We start from the raw sequence: 22,724 nt of genomic DNA, 5'->3' as shown, positions 1-22,724 counted from the left end.
AATATATACTGGAAACATGAATAAGACGAAGGAAGGAGTGGTATTATATATGAATATGAATGTATGTATATCCATCCTTAAATGTGGTGAGATCACTGTGCCTACCTAAAGGAGTCCCTGGAGTAGTAAATGAACCAGCCATCCCCGATAAGGATGGCAGACGACGTGTGCGTGGGTCTCGAAGTCCAGAACTTTCTCATAATGCCCATCACAGAAATACTTTAGATAAACATAATATAGATGACATTAGTTTACTTTAGCATTATAATTACGTACTTTCTCAAAATCAACATAGGGTGTGAGAAATCAAAATCTACAAAGTGGTGTTGTCGAAAATTTGTAACTTATTTGACACCAATGTCTCGAATGTGAGACGAGAGGAGGAGAAAACAGAAAAAAAGCTGTGAACTTGTCTAAATATACCGCACAACATATGGAAAAACAATGGTGAGGGTTGAGAATTGAATTTCTAGCATAAATGGAACTAGCAAAGTGTACACTGGATTCAGACAGATATAGTATGGTTTTCTGAAGTACAGACGTAGGATTCAGAGACGCCAATCTCATGCGCTAAGCTTATCTACTTTAGAATCTCGACGTGGAGGCAAGAATCAGGTAAGCAAATTAAAGGTAAAATAATCATATGTTAATGAAAAATATATTATGATTCTCATGGCATTAATGCTTTAGTGCTTCATTTATCTTAAAACCTCTTCTGCATTTGGTAGGTTCAAGTTGTTTTGTTGATTTTATATAAAATATTGTTTCTTAACGATGTTAGCCTCCTTGTTGGTTTTCTTTGTCCAATTCTCGATTGCAAGGTCTTGGAAGGAGGGAAATTCTTCTGCTAGCACAGAAGTCCATTGAGGTTATTTTTGCTGGCGATGAAGGTAAAGAAGAACTGAAGGAGGTATCTGCAACGTCTTTCAGTAAACTCAGTTTATGACCACAGTTTCAGCTGATCAGGTGTTGATCGACTCTGGTATACCTAACTCCAGCTTGAGACGTTCAATTGTACCAAAGTATGCTCTGAATTCAGCAATTCTTGATTTTTTCTTTATGTAAAAGATATGGCCCATCTGTTGTTTAGGCTTTGATTAGTCTGTTGTACTACTAGATTTTAACTTTTATCACAGCTAAAAGCCATATAAAACTATTTCCATCTTTTGCAAATTGTCGCTCCTGGTGTTTTCTTCCACCTTCTATTTTTCAACTATAGGAAAATGGCACACATCCTTTAACATTTCCAAAAAAATATAAATTTATTTTGAGGATACTGTACATGTCATTGCGTATGGCAATGATTTCTTCGAGAGCTGATAGATTTCATGGTCAGAAGGCATTATACGCTCCGTTATAAGAAAGCTCATTTTAGAAGTGCATTGAAATTGTTTTAAAATTTGACAGCTGCTGTCACCGGAAAGCCTAAACGAAGAAACAAACAAACTCAATCGTTATATTTATCCTTCAAGCTGTCCAACTTTAAGCACACTATGTTAATCAACACATTAGATGTCAAAGATAGGTGGGCGTGTTGGCTTCTCGTTACTCGAGCCTGAACTTCGACTGTTCGAGTCACATCAGGTGCGGAAATGTGTTAAAGAAGTGCTCATACCAGGAATTAATGGGCTCCAACATCATGCATAACACATTATCAAAACCCATCTCTTCTCCTTGACCTGGAGCCTCTGCCACGAAATAAGCAATCGATTTTAGAAACGGTAAAGAAACCGCATTTGCACATTGGTATCCTTGGTCTAGTTTCTGGTTTTTAATGGTTTCTTGTTAGGAAGAAGAGAAGGAAGAGTGGAATCTGGTCTGTTATTTTCTCTATTATAAGTTGCAAATAGCCAGGGGATTAATGATGCACGCCTGAATTTAGCTGTCAAAAACTCAAAATCTCGAAGCTGATACAAAGAGGGGTGGTAGTTGACCCTACTCCTTGCTTGTAAGTAAATTTTCACGAAAATTCTCACAAGAGTTTATAGGCACAAAAAAAAGCCGAAAACGAAAACAATAAGATGGCCAGATTTCCTTATCATTCCGCTGTAAAATGAGAGTTAAATTTTGTTTTCAAAAAATTATAGCTCAAGTATGTTTATAAGTATAGCCGAAGAGAAAATGCATGCCGCTGTCTAAATATAGTCCCTATTCTAACAATTCTCATACCACATTATCCTTTTATCTTCCTTGCTTACCATGATTCTAGTGTGGCGTATATGTAACAAGAATATATCGTTCCTGTCCTTATTCAAGGTCCTAGAAAATTTCTTTACCTCAGTAATTTTTTACGCATCTGTTGCACTCATATCTTCATCTGTTCCCATGGCTAAATATTCAAGTGCAGTGACAACGTCCCCAATGAGAGGTCGTGTGCTGGCTTCTTCTTGAAGGCACATAGCTGCAATAGCAAGAGCTTGATTCAGACCCTTCTCCGGATACTTCCCTTCAAGCAAGGGATCCGCCATCAACGTAAAGTTGCTTCTGTCCTTGAAAAGAGGCTTTGCCTGCGCACTCGAGATTCAAGACATCCCGTTTCAAAATTGCTCAGGATAAAATATTGTTCCACCTGTGAAACTGGAACACGAGTTCAATAAATTTGATTGAAAATAAGCTAGTTAACTAACCCATTCTACTAGATTCTCCTCTTCAGCTGGTTTTGAGTTGTCTGTTGCTTTCCTCCCTGAAATTATCTCAAGAAACACAGCCCCGAAACTATAAACATCAGATTTAGTGGTAAGGTGGCCCGTTTTCGCATACTCTGGTGCACAGTATCCATACGTCTCCATCAATCTAGTGGACTCATGATCCTCTCCATCTTTTGGACCCAACTTAGAAAGTCCAAAATCCGACAGCTTAGAATTGAACTTCTCGTCCAACAATATGTTAGAAATCTTGAAATCCCGGAATATTATTGATGGGTTTGCTGTATCATGCAAGTACTCAAGTCCCTGTGCTGCACCTTTAGCTATCTGCATTCTGGTGTACCAGTCCAGAGGCTTCTTATCAGGTGGCAAATCTGTAAACATAAAAAATTAGCAACTTAGAAATTGAACCCAGTTAGACAAGATTCTTTTTTCAACATTAATATTATCAAATCATTCTGAGGTATTTACCATGAAGACGATCTTCTAAAGATCCATTTTGCATGTATTCATACACCAGTATCCTTTGGCGGCCATCTGCGCAATATCCAATCAAATTTACGAGATTCGGGTGGTGAGCAAGGCTTAATGTCATGACCTCTGCTAGGAATTCCCGGTTTCCTTGAACCCCGTTTCTGTCAAGCTGCTTCACAGCCACAATCTTGACAAGAATAACGTGAAATTATACCTTGAAACATAACTTGAAACCCAAAAGTAGTAGAGAGGGGGCAAATACTTGATTGATATTCTTAAGGTGACCCTTGTAGACTCTTCCAAAGCCTCCTTCACCCACTAGAAGTTCAGGACTGAAGTTTTCTGTAGCAATCGCCAGTTCACGAAAGGTGAATACTTTGGCCGGAACTCTCATCACGTTTCCATGCCTTAGTACATCTTCAGCAATCATCCTTTGTTTTCCGTTACCTTACAAATATTTTATGATCAAAACATTGTGAAAGATCATGTTACAATGTAAGACAACCATCAGAGTCGATCTTCAGATGTATGAAATTTCTCAAGAACATCACAATCCACGAGAAAAATAAGAAAACGAAATATGAAACGAAAAAAGCTACATATGTTTCTGATTCTAACCTGTATTCATAGATATACTTCTGGAGATTGGGAATAATTCCTCCTCATTACCATCATATTTCTGTGATGCCTGAATTTCATTGACATAACTTTTGGAAGTTTTTAATGGATTCTTCTTCATTGTCCTTGCAAGAAGACAGAATGCCTACCCCTCGTTTAGATTAACCTTTTTCTACTTGGTAACAGAATCTATGCATTCTTTGTATCCATTGTTCTCCATGAAGCTAAGATCAAATAGGGTGCCCAACATAGCTGAGGGGGTAAAAAAAAGGTGCCCAACAAAATTTATTGATTAATAATTATTAAAATTACACGACATATTGGAATAAAATGAGGATCTTGAATGAAAACACTTTGCTTTCAAGCATAATAGAAACAACCACTTTTCTTGCAGATTAATGATGAGATTCCACGTTGCAATTCAGACTCGGATTTCTCGGTCAATCTCATGTAAATGCTATGTGAGAATATCTAATCTAATCTATCTAAATATTGAAGTATACATGATTTGTTTGTGCGATAACAAAGAGTTTTTTTTTTTTACATCAACATGATAGTCAAAAAGTACTTTCTGCCTTTTCATTTTCAAAGCACATATATTTTGTTGTCTAAATTATTAAAGAGATAATTAATTATGATGAACTATTTTCAAAATGGTTAAACAGCACAAATATTGGAATTATACGTCAATTAAAAGACATCATGTTATAATTTATGAAAATTTTTATAATATCGTTTTACGGATAGACGAATAATTAAACTTTATTTTTATAATATTGTTTCACTAAATATGAATAGATAGTTTAAAAAACATAATATATTAAAATTAACTTAAAATGGTTAGAGTAAATAAATCATTAGTTTTACGAAAATTGTAATAAAGCTGAATGGATAGATATTAGGCATAAAACGTTGGTAACAACAGTCCTCGCTGGCACGGAGTTATCGCATACCGATCCAGAATAATATCGGCGTGGCCCAATTCTAATATAATTTATTTTTGTCGTCTCAGGTAGAAAATCCCTAATTGATGTAAGAATCTTCGCGTTCCCCTCTGTTCTTCGGGTTTTCTCTTCCCTCTTCGATTTGATCTCCTCATTCGATTTAATATATATTTAATTAATTATTGTGTATTCGATAGCTAATCAGATTTTATTTTTTTGGAAAAGGAGAGCTGATTTGAAACGATGAGAATGCCAATGAGCTTTCCGGCCATTGATACCGGAGTCGGAGAACTGTCTGCCGGTTGGTGGAACGAGATCAATGAATCCGTTGAGTGGCAAGACGGAATATTCTTTGCTCTCTGCGCTGCTTACGCTCTCGTTTCGTTAGTTGCTCTCGTATGTCTATCGATTAACAATTTCGGTTTAATTGGAGACGGACTGGATCATTTTGTTATTAGTGTTGGGTCTGTATTTGTATCTATTTAATCAATTTGTTGTTTGCATAATATATAAATTTTTCTTCGTGATTCACAAAAGATCAAATCTTGTTGTTTTAAAGTCATTTTTTGTGAAATTGTCTTGTTGTTCATTCAGTTTTTCTTCTTAATTTTTTTCTTGGTTCCCGTGTTTTGGCTTCGACCCACATGGTGAGATAAAGGCTTGTTGTTGTTTTATGATGTTTTGGCTTCGTGTTATTATTTGCTTTTGAGGACTTCTATTAACTGGGCAAATTTTTATTTTTTTTTGACTTGGTGTCTTATCTTCTCTGCAGATTCAATTGATAAGAATTGAGCTCAGGGTGCCCGAGTATGGTTGGACAACTCAGAAGGTTTTCCACTTGATGAACTTCATTGTGAATGGAGGTATGAAAATCGCTGCAAATTTGCTTACATGCCTCTTCTTTGAATTAATTATTATGTCGCTCTTTGCACTCATTTCAGTGCGTGCTGTTATGTTTGGATTTCACCAGAAAGTATTTCTTTTGCATCCTAAGGTAAGGTTCACCTTCCCAACTATTACTTATTCTATTAAAAATTTTGGCTCACGTTATGTACTTTTACTCCGCTAAATCTTCTCTAAGACAAAAGCTTGTCATTGTCGTTTAAGGAGCTATAGATCATAATGTGTTAAATAACCGGTAGCTTTCGAAGTCTTTCTGAATTTGATTAATAGAGAATGTTTTTGGGGAAAAAACAATGATATTTCCTTGACATACACAGTGGGTTAATCATCCTGGTTTAATTATCGCTCATCTTTTTTCGTGGTTAGTCCTTAGAAATTTTCTGTTTTACTGTTCGAGTAGTTATTGTTGTGTTCTGTCTCTATAAACATTTCAAGCTTTATTGTGTATGATTGACTTTAACAGTTGTTAGACACTGATGATAGAATAGTTTATCTATTTCTAGTTCTACTGCGTTTTGTGCTGACAAACTTTCTCTTAGAATCTTTTTTATTCAGTTGAAAGGTGCATAATAATTGAGTACTGTGTTTTTTATAAGTCTGTTTAGCACTTGCAATTGTGAACTTGAGGATCATCTGTGGACTATTTAGCTGTTTAGTGGTTTTATCCTCATCTGCTGATATGAACTGTAATTAATCAGGCACTAACTTTGTTGCTGTTGGATCTTCCTGGCTTGCTGTTCTTTTCCACATATACCCTTCTTGCTCTTTTTTGGGCCGAGATATATCACCAGGTATAAGTGTAGAGTTATTGACAAACTATGACTGAATTGGAGTATGAGTATCCCAAATGCAGTCAATAATTGGTTATTGGCTGGAGGAATTCTCTCCAGTCCTGATTGAAATGCTGTGAATTCAGATGCCTGTGACTCGCGAATATCAATATCTTTATGTGACATGAAAATTCACCGAAAATTGTATCCTTGTATTTGGTCAGGCTAGAAGTTTGCCAACAGATAAACTGAGAATTACCTACATTTCTATCAATAGTGCCATTTACTTCATACAGGTTAGTGCTTGTGCATTTGATCTTCAGTTTTGGCTTATTTACTGTTATCTCTTGATTCTATTCTATTTGTGATCATTGTCTATATTTGGAAGTTAGCTTCTTCTATTACATTATCTCATACCTTTTAACTTTCAGGTCCTCCTTTACTCTACTTTTCTTGTCTCTTTCAGTTTCATGATTGAGTTCTGTAGGCATAAATTGTCTAGAACTTAGTATCTCTTTTCTTTTTAAAGTGCGCTGGATTAAAATTCGAAAGAAAACTTTTTTCATAAATGGAAGGCATAGTTTGTGGAAGCTGTTCTAGCTTTTCATTTAACTCGCCAAACATACCTACGATGCCGGATATATTATGTAAGAATTATGTTTTCTTGGACGACCTCCAGTATTGAGTTGTCATCTGTTTACCTTTATCGACTTATTGGGCATAGTTTGGGAAAGCTGTTCTAGCTTTTCATTTAACTCGCCAAACATACATACGATGCTGGATATATGTAAGAATTATGTTTTTTTGGACGACCTCCAGTATTGTGTTGTCATCTGTTTACCTAATCGACTTATTCTCATATTTGTGTCTGGTTTGATTGGCTAAATAAGATATTAGCTGCGTTGACAACAGGTTTGCATCTGGGTATACCTCTGGATAGATGATAATGCCATTGTAGAATTCATTGGAAAGATATTTATTGCAGGTTAATCTATCCTGTTTCTTTGGTTTCATTTTAATGTTTATGTTTTGCTGCAGCTTTGGCTTTCTTGGTTCCCCTAATTTACTGATAGATGACCTGCCTGTTGCTGATTGTCCTCTTTAATTTCTGCAGTGGTTTCATTTATAGCAGCTCTGGGATTTCTGATATATGGAGGGAAGTAAGTGATAATTTCTTCTTATATGCCCCTTCTGCATGATTTCTTTCAACTGATCTCTTTAAACCTCACTTTGTATTTCCTTTGTTCTGAGTCTCTGAAATATATTTTTGTTGTTTAGGCTATTTTTCATGCTGAGACGTTTCCCCATAGAATCTAAAGGAAGAAGAAAGAAACTGCACGAGGTTTGTGAATCGAACCCGGTGTACATCTATAATTGCGTTGTACTGGTTTTTTGAGAATCAAAGCCTTCTTGATACAATTGAGTTTCTGATGGTTCACGTATTGAAACTGAAGGAAAACATACTCAGCGCTTTTTTGAACAGGGAGGGAACTGTGTTGCAGTATTTCGTTTTTGTTTCTATATCAATCATCATTAAATATTGTGTTCTGCATTATCTTGGGATGGGTTAATGAATAAATACTTGCAATAAAGTGTTATAACTTCTAGTTTAAAGTACACATGTTTGACACTTTTGTGGGTGTTTGGTGAGTATTCTTGTTTTCATTTGAGGCCTCGTGGGGCCAAGATCTTGAATGTACTGTGCTGCTAGGGATACAGCTTATCCATGCTTTCATTTGAATTATTCTTTTCTTTTAAGACATTTCTTGTTACAGGTCGGATCTGTGACAGCTATATGCTTCACTTGTTTTCTTATAAGATGCTTCGTGGTGAGTTATATTCTAGTGTCTAGACTCACATTTATTGCTGGGTCTTGTTTTCTTTTAAAATTGCTTAATTAGCTCCTGGCTGAGGTGAGGTTATTCCCTTCTAATGCAGGTTATGCTATCAGCGTTTGATTCAGATGCATCACTTGATGTACTGGACCATCCTATGCTAAATTTAATCTACTATACGGTACTGCTTCTGTCTTTTGTTATAGGCCGACCTGTGAGTATTAGATAATTGTGTGTTCTAATATAGATTATTAAAACAGCTTGTCGAGATCCTACCTTCGGCTCTTGTTTTGTACATTTTGCGTAAGCTGCCTCCCAAAAGAATATCAGCCCAATACCACCCCATCCGCTAGTGATGAAAAAAAGCTCGCGCCACACCATTACACAGGCGCATCTCTTTGTGGTTGCATCACTCTTGAAGGTTCCCACGGTCCCAATTTTAGTCGGTGGAATTGAGTATCAAATTAGAGCCTGGAAGAAGATTGAGATCCGTTATTCGCGATGGCTCACGTCAGGAATTTCTTTTCTTATGCCTGTATTTTATGCTCGAAATGACAGTTGAATTAATTTCCTAGGTTTTTATGCTTGGAAAAGTAATTTGTTTTGTCACAGTAGCTACAAGTTCCGAATATCTTTCTGAACTAGTATTTTTGTGTGGTGTTCTCACAGCATTTTTACGGTGGCACATGTAATTTGAGGAACACTCTTGGTCATCCTTGGACTGGTTCCTATCTTTATGATTTATGAAGTGTGTCTGGCATCGTAACCGCGATGGACCTGCAACTTTCTAGAAACCGATCAAACACATCCCGATATTAACCAACTCGTAAGCCAATATATTCTGTCTGGCGGAGGAGCAAATACGATTTTTAATGGCGTCGATAGGTGTTCTTAATCATGCAGGGGAAGCTGAACGAATTTTCAACGAGTTAGACTTACCCAACACTAGTACCATCAAACATCTGAATCAGATACTGATTAACAATTTAAACACACAACCAAACCGAGTAAATAAAAAGTTTGGTGTTATAGCTTGTAGGATCATGTTTTTAAATTATCCGTGTCAATTTTTATAGATTTTGTAGGATCGAATGTTTGCTGATTTATCAACAATTTTCTAAGTCAAATATTTTAAATCATTAACCAGATCAATTATAACATCCAAGGATTCACTCATTTAAAAACTAAAACTTGAAATTTGATCGGATTAATATAATGATGATGATGTGATATTAAATAATTTTCTAAATAATTTTGATCACGTGTGGAGATGCGGGTCCCTACCAAATTTTGACTCTTAAGGGCTCATTCAATCATCGTCGTCTTAAATTACCATTATTGATTCGCTTAATTACTTAATCTATATGGATTGGCTTCCAACGTTAGTGGCATGCATCCCACCCCGACTGTGTTGCCTTATATGTTCATAATTACTTCAATCCCGCTTTTCTTACGTCATACATTAATCTAACTTATAATATTAATTAACATTGTTCAAGTTGTTATTAATTGTAATAATATATAAAATATTTCTTGTTTTGCCGCCCTCTTGAGATTAATTGAACATTGCATTTGACCAATTGAATAATTTATAGCTACATCATGGAATTAATCACTCCGGCCCTGTATGTTCTGTTGAACTATTATTGCTGAAATAATTACATATATTAAATTCAAAAGCTAGAACCATAGATTATTTTATCCCATTATTGACGCCACGTTTACTACAAAACCTCAAACAAAATTTTTAATAAATATAATATTTATTGTGATCGGCGCATATTTTATTAAAGTTACATTTCTATAACACACTCTGTAATTAAATTTATATGAGCTGAAAAGTAAAAAAAAAAAAATAAGAGATTTAAAAAGTTATTGTGTCTGATATGAGATCATACCATAAACACATAATCTACTGTACTGTTTGAGTTGGGCCAATCAGTTTATATAAAAAATTGTATATGACATGATCTATATTTTATATTATATGTTTTCAAACTATAGTTGAAGTGCGCATGCCATGTTTCATCACTCCACAAGGAGCAGATTTAATGTAGGGCGAACGAGGGCCACGGCCCCCCCAAAAAATTTAAAAAAAAATTTTAGTATATATTAAATTTTTTTAAACTAAATATATAAATAGATATATATATACATGGCCCCCTTAAAATGAATGATACGTCCATGTATCTCAGTGGCTAAAGCCACTTATAATGTTTCATCCGCCCGATTTCGAAACCTGGAAGTGCTAATTTTTTCTGGCTTAGCGCAAAATTTGCGACGGTTTCTTACAACCGTTGCCATATAGCGACGGTTTTTGAAAAACCGTCGCAAATTTCGCGACGGTTTCTTATAACCGTCGCCATATGGCGACGGTTTTTGAGAAAACCGTCGCAAAATAACCTTAGCGGCCCCCCGTTCCTAAATCCTAGATCCGCCCCTGCACTCCACGATGCTTGATCTTTTCAGTACTATAAATACTGCACCTAATTCATATCCAAAGCAACCTGAAAACACACACACAAAAGGAAAAAAGAAAACGCATCTGGATCAATAAACTAAGAAGATGGCTCATGTGAACAAAAAGTACGCCTACTCAAAGATCCAAACTGAGGACCCTGATGATATAAAGCATCGAAGGGCGCAGTTCTTGATTTATAAGTCGTTGCAGAAAGCTGATTCAAGGAGAAGGCCGTCGTGGTTGAGAGTGAATATGTTCAGATTGAAGATCAAGATTGGTAAGAAATTGAGAAAGGGTTACTCCATTGCCTCGTTTTCTGGTAAAACGGATTTGTACCGACAGATTGCTAGCGCGTTAAAATCTTGGCTTCGGTTGAAACAGGATTCAATAGTGACTAGTAATGCACTCCCACCAGTGCCATGAAGCTTTTGTGATCATTTCGATGTATTTTCTTTCCACAGCTTGTTCTTGTTTTGTAACAGAAAATAGGGTTTTCATTATTGCTACGTGATCTGTAACCGGACGAAAATGCAATTTACAAGGTTTTGGCTCGTCCTACACAAGAACGATCTACCCGTAAAAATATAGAATTGTGTGTTTATGGTATATTAGTTTCATTCTAGAAGATATAAGTCCCCCCGGATCAAAATCCTGCATCCTTCCATTTAGGTTGATGTTAAAAATCTATAATGCTTTCATCATATATAGTGTTAGAATGAATACAAAGTAGCTGCTATATATATGTGCAAGTCGCGCTTGCATAAACCTAAGCTTGGGGCACGACGATAGAAGAGATATTTATCATATTTTGTGAAGCAAAACTTAAATATGAAAAAAATGGAGAGACAAGGACGCCAGTTGCACTCAAATCATCTTTATTAGTTTGCTTCATCAAGGTTTTTAACTTAATTATTTGGAATCAATTAACTTTGTTTTTTGGTGAACATTGTTGTTGCATAATTAAATACAATTCATTAATAAAAGAAGCTTTGTTTGTAGATAAAAACAAATGGTGTAATATATATGACGTTTCCATTTTCAGATTTTTTTTAAAATTTGCATGTATTCAATAATTTTATGAAGTTTGAAATTTTAGGACTATGAGGAAAAAAAATAAAGCAGAATAAATGCAAATTCCATTTGATTGGGCCATATTGGAAGCCTGATTAAATGAATTTTAAGGCTTTGCCCATTCAGAGTGGGCCTAAGAAGTTTCTCGTAATCAGGAACCTTCTTCACTTTTTAAAGCCCAGTGAAGCTCAACTCTGTGTTTATCTTGCAGGACAATTTTGGCAATAAAATATTTTGGAATGACATCAGGGTATTATTAATAACTTAATAAGCTAGACATATGATAAACCTGTATCTATCTGCATGGATATACCCAGATTTATTTTATATGATTTTTTGAAATGTGAAATTTTATTTTAACTATAAAAAAATTGATATGATAAGCTGCTAATTAATTAATTCTGATCATTTCTATACGCTTCATTTGTAAATTTTATGTTCATGGTGGTGAAATTTATTGAAAGGAAAAATAACATTTTAAATCTTCTGACTTACATATTTTTTTAGTTTTGATCATCCTATAAGTCAATTTACTATTTTTATCTACTAACTTTATTTTTTCTCATTATTTGTTCTTTTTTATTGGAATATTGACAAGATACGCAGTCATCAGATTTTTCGGCGTCACGTTAACATTATGTTGATAACAAACTAAAAATTAGATGAAAAAGTGCAAGTTAGTTAACAGGAAATCGTAAGTTGACCGATAACATAACTAAAAATGAAAAGTCGTATAAATCGCGGGACTTAAAATATATTAATGTTCCTTGTTCTCTCTAGCACAGAGGTTGGTGGCTTTTACGTTACAATTTACATGGAAGAACAAAGCACAGATGCAGAAACAACTCCTTTGAAATGGCATAAATTTAGAAGTAATGTGCGTTAGATCTATCTTGAAAATAAAGAAGAATTATTTCAAAAAATAAAACAAAGAAGAATCATTAAAGAATATATGACAATGCATGTGGAATATAATAATAAAATAAAGAAAGTGCTATTAATTCATTAAACAAAAAAAGAATTACAAAATAATTCAGTCTGAACCATACCCAATTTGACTGTCCAGCCCCAGTGTAATAAATACATTAAAGACTCGTCTCAACGACAATTATCCAACCTACTATTTACCCATCATATCAAACATAACTCCGCGTGCAAAATTTAAAGTTCTCGACACGTGTGTTTCGTTACTGAACAAGAAGAAAATCGTACAAATATCTATACATTATTATTATTATTATTATTTTCCCTAAATAAAAATATAGAAACTTTGTTTTTTCCATATAGAAACCTACAAATTTTACAACAATAAAAAACATTTTAAAATTCAATTACATAAAATTATATATTTTTATTATTTAAATCTACAAGTAAACATGTGTGTATTTTTTTATATATATAAAAATTTAAATAAACAAAATACTATTGGCAATTTCAATGTTGTTTATTTGAATTTTAGGTTATTAAAAAATAGTTAGTCATATAACATTTAAAGCACTCAAAAGTAACAAATTCCAATATATTGATTTGGGACAAAGTAGTATCACAAACCAATCAAATCCAAATTTGGGGGAGAGTAAGGTTGTTTTAGATTTGTTCAAGTCGAACTCAAGTCCTTGAGAAGTGGCTCGGTTATCTCTTCCCACTTGTCCAACCTCTCCCTCGCTTTCTCCACCTAAATTAATCCATATCCTTCTTTAATAAAAGAAAAAAATTAAGAAAATAATCAAGAAATCATTAAAGAAAACGCACCTCTTTGTTCCAGTCGGCACGAAATGTTACCCAGAGCAAGATAAAAGTTTGCAATGTCGTTCCTCCGATCATCCCCGACCAAATACCCTGTCAAAAACAACACACGCGAGTCTTTATTTGAAATCGATTATATATGATTTATCTGATATTTATGTCAATATCGGGGTACCTTAACACCAAGTTTGAATTTAAAGCCGAGAAGACATCCAATTGGGATTCCAACCAAGTAGTAACACCCAACATTTACGTACGCCACAAACGCTTGCCATCCGCACCCCACGGCCACACCTGTAAATGCATAATCACTCCCTTCAGTTCGTCAATGATTATTTTTAATAGTTTAATGTTATATACGATCGAGGTATGAAGTGGACACATACTAGACACAAATCGTGATAAAACTATCGACTCGTTGTGGAGCCCATGCCCAAATATGGACAAGGAAAAAATCTCAAATTTGAAATTATTTTTTAAACTATGAAGGTAATTAATTGTCCACTCTCATGCTCAACCGGATCCAAGTAGCTAATAGATTCTTTCATAAATTTGCATTATCGTCAAATTTTTTGTGGGAGCTACTTAATTTCCAACTTTTTGAAGTTGAGAAATATATTTCTTGCTTTTTCATGTGTTTATTTGTAGTGCAGTCCAATTTCTTGCATAATATGAAATAAAAAAGGAAATAATGGAAACGGAATTTGAAGCAAATTAAAACGAAAAAACACAAGGACAAAAATGAATTGTGGACGACAAATTGTTCACCAGATAAGACGGGTTGTATGCCATTTAGAACGAGTGTGACGGCTAAGAATGGACAAAGGTCCGCCACCGCGTCCGCCACAGTTTCGCCGCTAGTGAACATGTAGCTAACGACATGGCGCAGGGACAACACGACCACTCCTTCCACCACCGCAAGGACTAAACAGACTGCAGGTCACCACCACCACGGAGAAAAATGCTGACTTGGGGTGCCCTGCTCCCAATTCATTGCTTACTCGCACGCTTATTAATAATCCCCGATTAGTTTTTCAGCACGTAAATACTACCAGAAATCTCAAATAGTTGAAGTGACTCAGAAATCAGTAAATAAATATTATTTCAATCCGGAATAAATCGGAAACTAACCTAGGCGGCGGCGTTGAATCCTATGGCAATCATAAACAGCAGCCCGTTTATTGACATGCTGCAGAAAGAGAATCATAGCTTCCTCGTAATCTAATGTTCAACTCATTAGCTAGATACGCATACTAAAGGATCGAAGTCGAATATTATTGACATGGATAATCAAGTTTTACAAGTGCTAGCAAATGCCCTTGAAAACAGGAATATTGATCAGAAACAAAGACAAGATTGTTGATTATTTACCATACAGAAAGTGCATCCAAGGCAAGCTCAGGGTTCTCGAGCAATCCAGCAATCAATACCAGAACCTGGAAGTACCAAGTTTCCAAGCACAGCATCACCGCAGAAGCCATGGACAGTTTAACGAATTCCCACAATCCAGTGAACGCCTCCCACTTGAAACCACTCCATGTTGCCTCACATCTCTTGCTGTTCACTATGTAGACAAACTGAGCGAACACAATTATCCACCACGACAGGCTTAGGACCAAAGATGCTCCGAGCAATCCCATGCCAATCTTGTACGCAGCAATCCAACTCAACAACAGATGAAAGCAAAGTGTGGACAGGGAGATCAACGCGCTTGGCCCGACGATGCTCTGCGCTTGCAGGAACTTCTGTATCGGAAAATTTACCGCGTACGCGAATATCTGCGGTATCAGGCCGTACACGAACAACGACGCTAGCATGGACACACGTTCAGATTCGCCTATAAGGAGCAGGAGCTGCCTTGAAAACACGTAAACTAGAGTGATTGGGAGGCTGAATAGCATCAACACAACGGTGGCGCGTTGAAGGTACACTCCTAACATTTCGTACCGACGTGCGCCGAAGGCTTGACCACAGAGCGTTTCCACAGCGCTTCCCATTCCTAACTGCAAGATCAAGACATTTAACTCAATACATATCATCCAGGAATGTATTGAAGTGTATGTTCCGCTGTTTATTTGTATTGTGGAGCAGAGCAGAGCATGAAGTAGAACAAAACGAGTATATTACAATGAAACCGCATGCTCCCCGCCTTGAAGGTCGGACTACCGACTATACATGAAAACTCTGCTTTCTATAAAATTTTGAAATAGTGAAATGCTCGAACATATATACCAGGAGGCCGTAGGCGAATAACTGAATTCCTTGGTTGCCGAGGCAGGCGGCGGCGAACTGCAAGTTTCCGAGTTGGCCGGAGAAGATTCGAGTAGACACGGACATGGCGTTGTTGACTAAGTACATCATGACGGCGGGTGCAGATAGTTTGAACAGGAGCTTTAGTTCGATCCATGTAGCCTTACGATATCGTTCTAAGAGTGGAGAATCGGTGTCCAACAGCAACTTTTCCAAATCGGAGCCGGAGTGGGAGACTGGAGAAGATGGCGGCTGGATGGAGGTCAGAATTGGTTGATGGAGCTCATCCTTAGTTCCGTGCTCCATACCTACACCTGCAGTTTCTCTATGAGAGTGTTGCGTGAAACATTCGTTCTCGATACAATTTATATAACGCCATAAATATCAATTGATGAAAACTCAGCATCTAATAATATCCTACTATCCCTTACTATATCATTAAAAATATGATTATTATAATAATTAAAAAAAAAAAACAACCTTTATTATTAATTAATTTAAAATTTATTTCATTTTTATTTTAACTCACATATTAGAAAAAAATTGCTCTAATTTAAAAATCGTCTACCTCATCATTAATTGATGAACACAATATTTTTAATTAAAAATATTGTTTACAACCGTGTGTGAATTACCATTGTCTGTGTGTATATATCGACTCTAACAAAGACTGAACGATGACTGACGAGAAGTGTCTTGCTGATTTTGGAGGAAAATATTTGCACATTTAGATGCTACGTACGTACCGTAATCCCAAGAGGATTAGCTGCCAAAGGTATCTGATGTGATCCGAGTCGAGGTAATTTATCGAGTCTGATAACAATTTTGTTGAGAGAAAAATAAGTAAGAAAATATATCCTGAGATGAGAATATATCTTGGTGGTATGGCTGCAACTATGTCATGCAAACAAGAAGATGAGAACGTGAATGGAAACTGGAAAAGTGTCCAATATGACCACTCCGATACTTAAGTCAGCAGACGAAGAAAACTGGTGTATATGCTTGTGTACGAGTATATGTGGATGTGTGAATATGCTAATAATCCTCATTTGAATGCGAATGCAAACCTGCTATTTATAGGAAATAAATCCATGATTGTCTTGTTTTAAGTGTTCACTTACTAATTAAAGTAAGATGGTTACCCGTACCTTATTTTCTGACACGCCAAACTACTGTGATTCTGAGAATAATGACTATCAAATATAAGATATCTCATACTTGTGTACTGGTATGCGGTGCTACTTTCGAGCTAGCCCAGATAGAAAACCATCGCCTGGAAGCTTGTCTGAGAGCGCGGGCTTCTGGTAGTCCGGGGTGATGATGTCTCAGGCATTCATCTGCCCGGCTGCTTACAATCTTCTTCTACAAACTTATCGTGATTCGGGCTACCCATTTACTGTCCCGGGCTATTCATAACCTGGGCTCTTCTGAGGGTATCAGTATCTATCCAACAGTAGATCTTTTAGATTAAACTTCAACCATACTTCGATCTCGGATCATTGGCGATGAGCATTATTAAACTGTGTAAAAAGTTAAGCAAACTTTACAAAGTTATAAAGAACTTCATTACATTATAGCTATCCTCGGGTTGGACACCGATTGTTCGAATTGTATAATCATCAATTATTGACACCGGTAACCGGCCTAAAGCAATTTGATTATAATTCAATTCATGACTATCGTAAGTGTAAAGCTCATATTCTTCAATAATTGATAAACAATTTGTTGGACAATACTCAACGCAATTATGACAAAATATACAGATTTCTTCGTTCTTGATAATTATTTACTTAATCGGTGGATATGAACATACTCTAGATCGAAATTGTGGGGGTAATTCTTAATCATTTCTACCAACTTAAAGTCCAAACTCAAATTCTTTTTTTATAAAAAAATAAAAATAAAAATCTTATTGGATAATTTCCAAAATGTCTATCATTAATCATTTGTGTATCTTGATCTTTCTAACCATCCACTCATTTTGTTTGAGTCGACAACATGACACAATTTGATTCGTAAGGGGATGAGATTAAAAGTCGTATCCCCTTTTAAGATTTAAGCTTAGACTGTGACCCATTTTGATTTAATTTTAAAACGATTATTACTATTTTAATTAAAATTACACTTGATCAGAGAGATGTCTTTAATTTCATACAAAATTTGATTCAATTAATTCAATTTTTTTTTAGAAATTGATGTGATTGATTCAATATAAATTAAAAAAAATTGTCCTGGGTTAGTGTTACGTATGATATATATATATATATATATATATATATATATATATATATATATATTTTAATCGATCACTCAAGTATATCGATATGCTTGGCATTAACTAAAGTCACGTCTACGTGTCGGGGCCCACACATTACATATGGTGATTTAGTTTTTTCTATCGATGGAATAAAATAATTAGGCCATGTTTGTTTTGGTTGATTAAAATACATCCTTTACCCCTAGGATTATATTTATCCAACTCTTAATACTTCCTACAGCCTTGTCTTTGTCCAATTCTTACACTTTCTCTTTTATTTAAACTACCACCACTTCCAGCAACGACGCTGCCTCCACGACCGCAGTCGGCCGACCACCGGTCGACCGCCGACCGGCAGACCGCCGACCGGCGGCCCGAGAACACCGGCCGATGGCCGGCGACGAAATCTCGAAAGCGACCGCCGGCCAGAGCGACCACCGTCGCCGATGGCCGGCCGGCACCGGACGGCGACGTAGCGACGCCGGCAGAACAACCGCCGATGCGCAGCGACGGAAATCCGCGCAAAAGCGACGGTTTTTTAATAAACCGTCGCTAAAATTCAAATTAGCGACGGTTTCTCAATAATCCGTCGCTAATTTCCTCTCCCCCACCGACTTTTCCGGCCGCCGCGCCGCCGCCACTGTCGCCGTCGTGAAGGGGAAGGGCAACTTCGTCTTCTCATAAAAAAATTCAAAATTATCCTACACTTAAAAATCTTACCAAACATAATATTATTTTACACCATATATTACAATCCTACCACAATCATTTTCTTTATCATTTATATACTAATCATTAGTTTATCTTATCCTTCCAACCAAACGTAGCCTTATTGTATTCAAGGATTAACCGATATTAGTGTAGTATAAAATGAAATGTCGGTAGTTGACAAAATCAAAACCAAATGATCAATATGATGATTGGATGGTGAAGAAATATCGTAGTAATTAAAATGACACGAGTGGAGCAGAATGTCGCATCCAAATTCGACCTCCAAATTAATAACGTATGTGGTCCGTTAATGTTGGTAATTCAAATAAATGAATAATCCAAAATGGTGATTATTGCTTCTCATACCCCCCCCCCCCCAAGTTTAACCTCTCTTTTTACATTTGGTTGTTGTTAGGTAAAATTATGTTTTTGGTGTAATTTTGTATTTTTTTTATTTTTTGTTTTATTAACAATCCTAGAATTTTTATGTTTTTATCATTATTGTCATGTTAATAATGAATTTATCGTATTTCCATCCAAATAATTTTATTAAAAAAATAACGACAGATATGTCATAAAAAGACAAAAAAACATGCAAATTATAAGACTAAATAATTACATATATCACATGTTTCACACAAATATTTTCTTGTTAGAGACAAAAATTATCTAAATCTACGTTCCGAGAAATCATGTTTCATGTAACAACGATAAAATAGCAACCCAACATGAAAAATAAAATGGCAAAAAAAAAAAAACCTTTTAATATTTTTATAAACCAATCATTAATTAGATATCACCCATTCCAACTTGGCAACTTATGGTCCAAACATTTCCTAAACTATAATAAATCCTTTTCTACACGATCCTTTTCACTTCTTAAAGCTAAATCTATCGAGAACTAGCTAGATCAGAAGTGAGCCCAATGAAGATGACAGCAGCATATTTTCTTTAATTATTATGACATACATATAAGTTTACGAATTCAAAGGCATATGATCATGTTGGTTGATCAGGAAATTAAAAATAAAAATAGATTATGCTTTAATTCGATTCTTATTCTACTTAAATAAAAAAAGTAGCGGACGTTTCTTTCCTAACTAGAAGTGACAACCCTCTTTTATTAAAAATAGTATCGATGCAAGTCAAATATTTGCACTATAATTATTCATCTCAAAACAAGAATATCAAGTAGTGGCATAGATTGTGTTTCCAAGGTAGAGTTGCACACTTTAGTTGCTAGTGGCATTCGAATAAAAAGATTTGATTTGGACATAGAAAATAACACGAGTTTTTCGAAAGTAATTCGAATAGATTTCATGAGTAAAACTGCATAAAACAAATTTGATGAACAAAAGCTACCATACGAGTACATGCCCCGAATATATTTATTTTTTAAAGAATATCGAATTCACTAATTGAAATTATTAACCATGTTTAAAATGCTGGTAGAAAGAATCGCGACCCTAGGGTGATAACTTGCCTTTTTGATTCGTAACTTTCGAATCAAGTTTATTGAAAATAGTGTGGATCAGAGTCGGCAATTGGGTCAAGATATAGAAATATGGGTCTCCTACATATGACTAATATTTGGGCTATCTTCGGTTTGGGTCGAAGGCGTGCAAAATTATAAGGTCGGATTTGGTCCGTGCGACTGTGTTTCGTTTTTTTATTCTTATTTGATGCGTAAACTATATTGACCCATTTTGACTAGAACTATAAAAAATTAGTCAAATGCCACGATAGAATTGTATTTTGCTGCTACATGTAATTGTAGAATTGCGCCATGTTACTTCATAAAATAAATAAATAAAATTGTGTTTTTATTCATTAAGTATGAGGTTTAAATAAATAGACTTTACCAATGTCTTTGCTCCATAACTATTCATCGGGAATCATCAACCTCGATACAATAAAAGGATAAAACAATAACAACACAAAATAAATATCATAGGCTTTATTTAAAAAGTAAAAACGGGAAAACAATATTCTAGAACAAAAGAAACACATTACCCTTTTCAAAAAACGTGAAAATAAAAATAAAAATACATTCTACCAACTAAGAAATTAATTATACTACAAAAATCAGTGAAATGCACAGAATGATTGCTCCAAAGCACAAGTGATAATGGTCGATTTAAAAAAAAATAAAACAATAGTTTATTTTACTTATTAGTTCTATTTCGGAATGATTCTTATCTTAGTCCTCAAAAAAGTGCGGGCCTATGAAAATCCAAAAGTTTTTGAGCGAAAATTGTAGGTTGGGTACTTGAAAGTTGAAACCAAAATGGGATAGAGCACTCGTGAGCCCAATAAATGGAATCATTTCCTTTTCTTGAAAAAGGTTAAGCATCCACCTCTTCAATACGTTGTTTGTGCCATTTTTCCCACCCCACTCGCCATCATCTTCCTTCACCACACGATATAAAGTAAATAACATGATTTGCTTTTTAGCAATCCAATCCAATTACTTGCCGGAACCAATCGATCGTGCACTCAAAATGTCTGGCTTTTTTAGAATTTATTACTTGTGCTTGTCTGAATGTTGCACACAAGGAAAAGGCCAAAAAACATTACCAATCACCAAGGAAATGGTCACTTTCCCATCACATATTATGGGTCCAACAAGGTTGGACTTGTTGGAGAATACTATGGTAAAGTTTGGCCCCTAAGGCCCTAATAGTACTGGTCATTTTCTTATTAACTTTCAATATATTGATTATCCTCTTCCTTGTGTGGCCAAATGGTCAGGTTTAACGTCATAAAAGAAATAAGAAGATAATTTTATTATTATTACAGCGTTCAATTAACCTAGTACATGATTATGCTCAATCGCTCCAAATGAACTCACTGGGTCAAGGGGCAAAATCACCAACGCTTGAGAAATAAATATACGTATCATATATGATCGTGGTTAACACATTAATTAATTTGGATAAAAATAATTACCAAAATTTATATTTATTAATCACCCATCGAACCCGGTCCGACTCCACACTCCATCCCTGACACGGCTAAGATCCCGGCCCTTAAGGGTTCGCCCCACGCCCTCGAACACAGAATTGGCTTCAGCTTTCCGGCTGCGTCTGTACTCACGCGCCAGATATTCATGCGGCGGAACAACCTCCAGATCATTGTCGTTGAAATCGTCTTCCAATTCATGCAGTGACTGGACTGAGTTAACCCGATAAATCTTGGACCAATCGGGTACGTTCACTGGTGCTGACGTTGCTACGTGGCGACCACGTGGAGATTCTATGTCTTGAGCTCGGAATTGGTGGACAACCCTCGGCGACGACGAGGTGTTGGAATCAACAAAAGCCAACGACAAACCACCGACTTGGCGGTGGGATACCGGTGGTGGTGGGCGGCGGCTACTGTATATACTGAAGGTCCTGTTGCTTTCCGTGGAGGCGCCTGAGTTCCGCTCTCGCTTGGGAGAGTGATCATCCCCGTTGGCTGTGTTATCCACCAAAGACCAGACCTCGTCTTCCCCCAGCTCCGGCGCACCATTAGACGTCTGTTGGCCGTTACTCGATCCAAAACTTCCTAAATACCTTTCGCTGCGACTGGTCGTTAATGTCCGGCCCTTTGCCATGGTTTATAATAATTACTAATTGAACCGATTAAAAACCGGCCATTATTTCCCGGTTAGACGGTCTTGATGAACAAAGATAAATTATATATAGCTCAGGTTACCGGAATGGTGACTTTCCGGCTAACCCAAACAGAGAAATATGTAAGCCCTTATGCATGTACTTATATCGGCTTCCTTTGCTCGGGTTAAATCTAGAACGACGTTTGCTCGGGTTGAATCTAGAACGTTTGCTCGGCCCCACACGTTCATTCGGTCTGCATTTTCTTTAATCTGTGCAATAAGCAAATGTATGGTGAGAAATAAAGAGGAGAAGAACACGAAACGATTAAAAAAAAAAAACACACCACTTTCGAAATCATCACATGTGACATTTACGTGGATTGATGATGAATTATTTATTATTTGGCTCACTTTAGAAAGGAATTAAGCGTGATTTCTTTC

The 22,724-nt window shown here is 36.0% G+C and overlaps 4 protein-coding genes and 1 long non-coding RNA gene across 8 annotated transcripts; 2 read left to right on the top strand and 3 right to left on the bottom strand.

Moving 5' to 3' along the window:
- Nucleotides 1-358: 358 nt before the first annotated feature.
- Nucleotides 359-2,473, top strand: LOC140812973 (uncharacterized). Of its 2 annotated transcripts, none has more exons than XR_012113804.1 (4): nt 359-615; nt 822-982; nt 1,790-1,922; nt 2,348-2,473. It is a non-coding gene; the product is annotated as an uncharacterized lncRNA (long non-coding RNA). The 2 variants fall into 2 exon arrangements; XR_012113805.1 differs by having other exon boundaries at nt 2,343-2,470.
- LOC140812971 (probable serine/threonine-protein kinase PBL23) lies at nt 1,147-4,025 on the bottom strand. The gene is made up of 6 exons (XM_073171360.1): nt 3,738-4,025; nt 3,382-3,566; nt 3,117-3,306; nt 2,628-3,019; nt 2,277-2,507; nt 1,147-1,688 (listed from the first exon to the last, which is right to left on the bottom strand). The coding sequence occupies exons 1-5, from the start codon at nt 3,856-3,858 to the stop codon at nt 2,289-2,291; spliced, it is 1,107 nt and encodes a 368-aa protein (XP_073027461.1). The 5' UTR covers nt 3,859-4,025; the 3' UTR covers nt 1,147-1,688; nt 2,277-2,288.
- Nucleotides 4,026-4,635: 610 nt separating this feature from the next.
- Nucleotides 4,636-8,902, top strand: LOC140812972 (tobamovirus multiplication protein 1-like). 3 transcript variants are annotated; one of them, XM_073171362.1, is made up of 12 exons: nt 4,636-4,769; nt 4,907-5,077; nt 5,454-5,544; nt 5,623-5,675; nt 6,283-6,375; nt 6,579-6,650; nt 7,267-7,339; nt 7,469-7,514; nt 7,633-7,696; nt 8,130-8,183; nt 8,293-8,370; nt 8,450-8,902. In XM_073171362.1, the coding sequence occupies exons 2-12, from the start codon at nt 4,925-4,927 to the stop codon at nt 8,540-8,542; spliced, it is 870 nt and encodes a 289-aa protein (XP_073027463.1). In that variant the 5' UTR covers nt 4,636-4,769; nt 4,907-4,924; the 3' UTR covers nt 8,543-8,902. The 3 variants fall into 3 exon arrangements, with proteins under 3 accessions (XP_073027463.1, XP_073027464.1, XP_073027462.1); XM_073171363.1 differs by having other exon boundaries at nt 4,652-4,749; XM_073171361.1 differs by having other exon boundaries at nt 4,663-4,802.
- Nucleotides 8,903-13,226: 4,324 nt separating this feature from the next.
- On the bottom strand, nt 13,227-16,108 carry LOC140812168 (protein DETOXIFICATION 40-like). The gene is given in 8 exon segments (XM_073170376.1): nt 13,227-13,396; nt 13,474-13,560; nt 13,643-13,761; nt 14,236-14,404; nt 14,406-14,478; nt 14,603-14,656; nt 14,839-15,470; nt 15,700-16,108. Coding segments are annotated over 8 exon segments (1,536 nt in total). The 5' UTR covers nt 16,024-16,108; the 3' UTR covers nt 13,227-13,318.
- Nucleotides 16,109-21,447: 5,339 nt separating this feature from the next.
- On the bottom strand, nt 21,448-22,455 carry LOC140813069 (protein S40-5-like). The gene has a single exon (XM_073171485.1). The coding sequence runs from the start codon at nt 22,281-22,283 to the stop codon at nt 21,654-21,656; it is 630 nt and encodes a 209-aa protein (XP_073027586.1). The 5' UTR covers nt 22,284-22,455; the 3' UTR covers nt 21,448-21,653.
- Between the last annotated feature and the right edge of the window lie 269 nt (nt 22,456-22,724).

Source organism: Primulina eburnea, chromosome 14, assembly GCF_022965805.1.
Source record: "Primulina eburnea isolate SZY01 chromosome 14, ASM2296580v1, whole genome shotgun sequence".
Taxonomy (NCBI): domain Eukaryota; kingdom Viridiplantae; phylum Streptophyta; class Magnoliopsida; order Lamiales; family Gesneriaceae; genus Primulina; species Primulina eburnea.
The sequence above is the reverse complement of the archived record's forward strand: the minus strand, read 5'-3'. Positions and strand labels throughout refer to the sequence as shown.

Excerpts from the sequence above, each read along its gene's own strand:
- LOC140812971 (XM_073171360.1), bottom strand. The coding sequence starts at position 3,858 with ATGAAGAAGAATCCATTAAAAACTTCCAAAAGTTATGTCAATGAAATT. Across the intron at positions 3,567-3,737 it reads AAGTATATCTATGAATACAG|GTAACGGAAAACAAAGGATG; the intron begins GTTAGAATCAGA and ends AATATTTGTAAG. Across the intron at positions 2,508-2,627 it reads AGGAGAATCTAGTAGAATGG|GCAAAGCCTCTTTTCAAGGA; the intron begins GTTAGTTAACTA and ends TCGAGTGCGCAG.
- LOC140812972 (XM_073171362.1), top strand. The coding sequence starts at position 4,925 with ATGAGAATGCCAATGAGCTTTCCGGCCATTGATACCGGAGTCGGAGAA. Across the intron at positions 7,697-8,129 it reads GAAGAAAGAAACTGCACGAG|GTCGGATCTGTGACAGCTAT; the intron begins GTTTGTGAATCG and ends TTCTTGTTACAG. Across the intron at positions 8,371-8,449 it reads TAAATTTAATCTACTATACG|CTTGTCGAGATCCTACCTTC; the intron begins GTACTGCTTCTG and ends TTATTAAAACAG.
- LOC140813069 (XM_073171485.1), bottom strand. The coding sequence starts at position 22,283 with ATGGCAAAGGGCCGGACATTAACGACCAGTCGCAGCGAAAGGTATTTA.